Source organism: Entelurus aequoreus, linkage group LG26, assembly GCF_033978785.1.
Source record: "Entelurus aequoreus isolate RoL-2023_Sb linkage group LG26, RoL_Eaeq_v1.1, whole genome shotgun sequence".
NCBI lineage: Eukaryota > Metazoa > Chordata > Actinopteri > Syngnathiformes > Syngnathidae > Entelurus > Entelurus aequoreus.
In genome coordinates, this window is record NC_084756.1 from 5,916,357 (window position 1) to 5,920,995 (window position 4,639).

Consider the following 4,639-nt stretch of genomic DNA (forward strand, 5'->3'; position numbering starts at 1 on the left):
GTGAATACTGTATCTTATTAGTTTATGTTTAATGTGAATATTGAATCTTATTTGTTTATTTAATGTGAATACTGTATTTTACTTGTTTGTTTAATGTGAATACTGTATCTTATTTGTTTATTTAATGTGAATACCGTATCTTAGTTGTTTATGTTTAATGTGAATATTGTATTTTAGTTGTTTATGTTTAATGTGAATACTGTATCTTAGTTGTTTATTTAATGTGAATACCGTATCTTAGTTGTTTATTTAATGTGTACCGTATCTTAGTTGTTTATGTTTAATGTGAATACTGTATCTTAGTTGTTTATTTAATGTGAATACTGTATCTTAGTTTTTTATTTAATGTGAATACTGTATTTTAGTTGTTTATGTTTAATGTGAATACTGTATCTTAGTAGTTTATGTTCAATGTGAATACTGGGTCTTAGTTGTTCATGTTTAATGTGAATAATGTGTCTTAATTGTTTGTTTAATATGAATACTGTATCTTAGTTGTTTATGTTTAATAAGAATATTGTATCTTAGTTGTTTATGTTTAATGTGAATACTGTATCTTAGTTGTTTATGTTTAATAAGAATAATGTATCTTAGTTGTTTATGTTCAGTGTGAATATTGTATCTTAGTAGTTTATGTTTAATATGAATACTGTATCTTAGTTGTTTATGTTCAGTGTGAATATTGTATCTTAGTAGTTTATGTTTAATGTGAATACTGTATCTTAGTAGTTTATGTTCAATGTGAATATTGTATCTTAGTAGTTTATGTTTAATATAAATATTGTATCTCAGTTGTTTATGTTTAATGTTAATACTGTATCTTAGTTGTTTATGTTTAATGTTAAAACTGTCTTGGTTGTTTCTTTAATAGGAATACTGTATCTTAGTAGTTTATGTTCAATGTGAATACTGTGTCTTAGTTGTTTATGTTTAATGTGAATACTGTATCTTAGTTGTTCATGTTTAATGTGGATACTGTATCTTAATTGTTTATGTTTAATGTGAATACTGTATCTTTTTTGTTTATGTTTAATAAGAATACTGTATCTTAGTAGTTTATGTTCAATGTGAATACTGTATCTTAGTTGTTTATGTTTAATGTGAATACTGTATCTTAGTTGTTTATGTTGAATGTGAATACTGTATCTTAATTGTTTATGTTTAATGTGAATACTGTATATTTGTTTATGTTTAATAAGAATACTGTATCTTAGTAGTTTATGTTCAATGTTAATACTGTATCTTAGAGGTTTATGTTTAATGTGAATACTGTATCTTAGTTGTTTATGTTTAATGTGAATACTGTATCTTATTTGTTTATGTTTAATCCTAATACTGTATCTTAGTTGTTTATGTTTGATGTTAATACTGTATCTTAGTTGTTTATATTTAATGTAAATATTGTATCTTGGTAATTGAGACAGTAATGTGTTCATACAAGTTTAGTTTGGGGTATGATGTTTCTTAATGGGGAGAGCTGTTAATGTCTCTGTTTTTCATGTTAGCATTGAAGCTAACGCTAGTTAGTCCATACATTTTTCAGGGTGTGTTTATCCATCACGTTTTTCAACCATTTAAATTTAAGACGGTTATCCTAAATGTGGGGAGTTCTACAGCGGTTATTATTTCTCCTGTTGATGTTCATGTCGTACAAACGCTGCTGAAACTGTGACTACTTGTGATGCTCCTCACCTCGCTTCTTGGCCTTTATGTTGCTTATCCAGGCTGGCAAATGTATCCACTTGATGTCCATTAATCGTTCGAATAATTGACTAGTCGAATATCAGCCCAGGTTTAGTCAAGTCAAGTCATAGCATCTCATTTATATTTTATTAGTACATATATCATTTATATTAGTACATATATTATTTTTATTTATTTATTTTAGTACATGTATTTTTTATATTTATTTACATTCGTACATATATTATTTATATGTATTTATATTAGTACATAAATGATTTTTTTTTATTTATATTAGTACATATATTATTTATATGTATTTATATTAGTACATATATTTTTTATATTTATTTACATTCTTACATATATTATTTATAGGTATTTACAGTAGTACATATATTATTTATATGTATTTATATTAGTACATATATTATTTATATGTATTTATATTAGTACATATATTATTTATATATATTTATATTAGTACATATATTATTTATATGTATTTATATTATTACATATATTATATATATATATATATATATATATATATATATATATATATATATATATATATATATATATATATATATATATATATATATATATATATATTTATATTAGTACATATATATTTTTTAATTTACATTCGTACATATATTATTTATATGTATTTATATTAGTACATATATTATTTTTATTTATTTATATTAGTACATATAATATTTATATTTATTTACATTAGTACATGTATTTTTTATATGTATTTACATTCGTACATATATTATTTATATGTATTTATATTAGTACATAAATGATTTTTATTTATTTACATTAGTACATATATTATTTATATGTATTTATATTAGTACATATATTTTTTATATTTATTTACATTCTTACATATATTATTTATAGGTATTTACATTAGTACATATATTATTTATATGTATTTATATTAGTACATATATTATTTATATATATTTATATTAGTACATATATTATTTATATGTATTTATATTATTACATATATTATCTATATATATATATATATTTATATTAGTACATATATATTTTTTAATTTACATTCGTACATATATTATTTATATGTATTTATATTAGTACATATATTATTTTTATTTATTTATGTTAGTACATATAATATTTATATTTATTTACATTAGTACATATATTTTTATTTATTTATATTAGTACATATATTTTTTATATTTATTTACATTCGTACATCAATTATTTGTACGTATTTATATTAGTACATATATTATTTATAGATATTTATAATACTACATATATTTTTTATATGTATTTATATTCATACATTCAAACAGAATACTATGATAATAATAATAATAATAATTAGACGTTCTGAAATCTGGACGTGTTTGCCTCTTTAAGTAAAAAGACAATCATTCACTAACTAACCAACTAACTAACTAACTAACCCACATTACATTTACAGCAAGTTGTTGACTAGAGTCAATCATGTTTCATAGAAGATCAAAGTTCTTGTGTACAATTTCTTGAGAACATTTCTTCTCGACATTTGTTGAATCCAATAAGATATAAATGATAAAGAAACAGTTCAAGTCAAAATAAATGACTACTTTTGAGTTATTTGCACGATCTTTCTCCTATTCCAGCATTTACTGCGCATCTGGAAAGTATTCACACATTTTATACACTTTGTTGTGTTCCAGCTTTATTCCAAAATGGAATAAATTCATTTTTGGCCTCAAAATTAAATACGTTTTATTTAAATTGTTTCAGATTTTTTGGCAAATTTGTAAAAATAAAAAAGTAAGAAATGTATATAAGACATTTATTTACCTAAACCACAAACATAAAAGAGGGACGTTATGTGACGTGTTTGAAAACAAGTCAACTGTTTATTTTTCACTTGAAACATGCTTTGGAGTACATGAGAAAGTAAAGTAAAAACATAGCTCTTTGACCACATCAAATGTATTAAAACATATATTGTACAACATAACTAATGGGTAATATTTTATAATAAGTACACACCATTAGGCAATAATAAAGCTTTAATAATACTAAATTCATCATTTATGAAGCATATTTTTGACATGAGTATTCATTAGTAAGCCGTCTATACAGACAATTATATGTTAACTATTGGTTAGCATATTATATATATATATATATATATATATATATATATATATATATATATATATATATATATATATATATATATATATATATACAGACAAAATAAAGCTAACACATTCACAAATAGTTATTACATGTGTAAATATTGTAAGTGCATGCATCAAAATACATCTAAAGAGGTTATTAATTATGTACTTTCTAAATTAAGGGTTCATAAATGTTCTAATGCTTAATGCAGAAATGCTGAATCATTTATAAAGTGTGAAAAAGTATCTCTAAAAGCATTTGTTGTCTTTATACTAATGAATATTCATGTCGGAAATATGTTTATATAAATGATGAATTTAGTAATTATTTACTAGACTTCAACTAATGTGTTTGTAAGTCAAATATGTTGCATACTAATGAGTAAGTCAGAAATATGCTTTATCAACTAGGATGGTTGTCGTAGCGACCAGGAACAAACTGCACACTCAGCAATATTACCAGGGCTGATGTCATCGTAAAGAAGAAATGTAACACACCAGATTGTCATGTGAAAGATACATCTGCTGGATGCTGACCACTAATGGTCCCTCAAACGTGTATCTTGTGGAGTTTAATTACATCAGGAGGTCGCCTACAGCCACGGCTGTTAATGCTATGGTGCTAGTTAGAGAGAAACTGAATGGAGATGAACTTGTCTTTGTTTTTTTTACCCTTGCATCATCCTCTGATCTGATTGGTGCTGGTGAGTTCTTCACATGTGTTTCAGACTTTTAGATCATCTCTGATACAAGCGGACTTCATAATTTAGTGTCATGTG

General features: G+C 23.5%; 1 protein-coding gene across 1 annotated transcript in view; it reads right to left on the minus strand.

Moving 5' to 3' along the window:
- Positions 1-3,523: 3,523 nt before the first annotated feature.
- Positions 3,524-4,639, minus strand: part of LOC133643111 (neuron navigator 1-like) — a 67,061-nt gene continuing 65,945 nt past the window's right edge. Inside the window, exon 6 of the mRNA XM_062037525.1 lies at positions 3,524-3,531. Within this exon, the coding sequence (XP_061893509.1) occupies positions 3,524-3,531 (8 nt within the window). The remainder of the gene's footprint in view (positions 3,532-4,639) is intronic.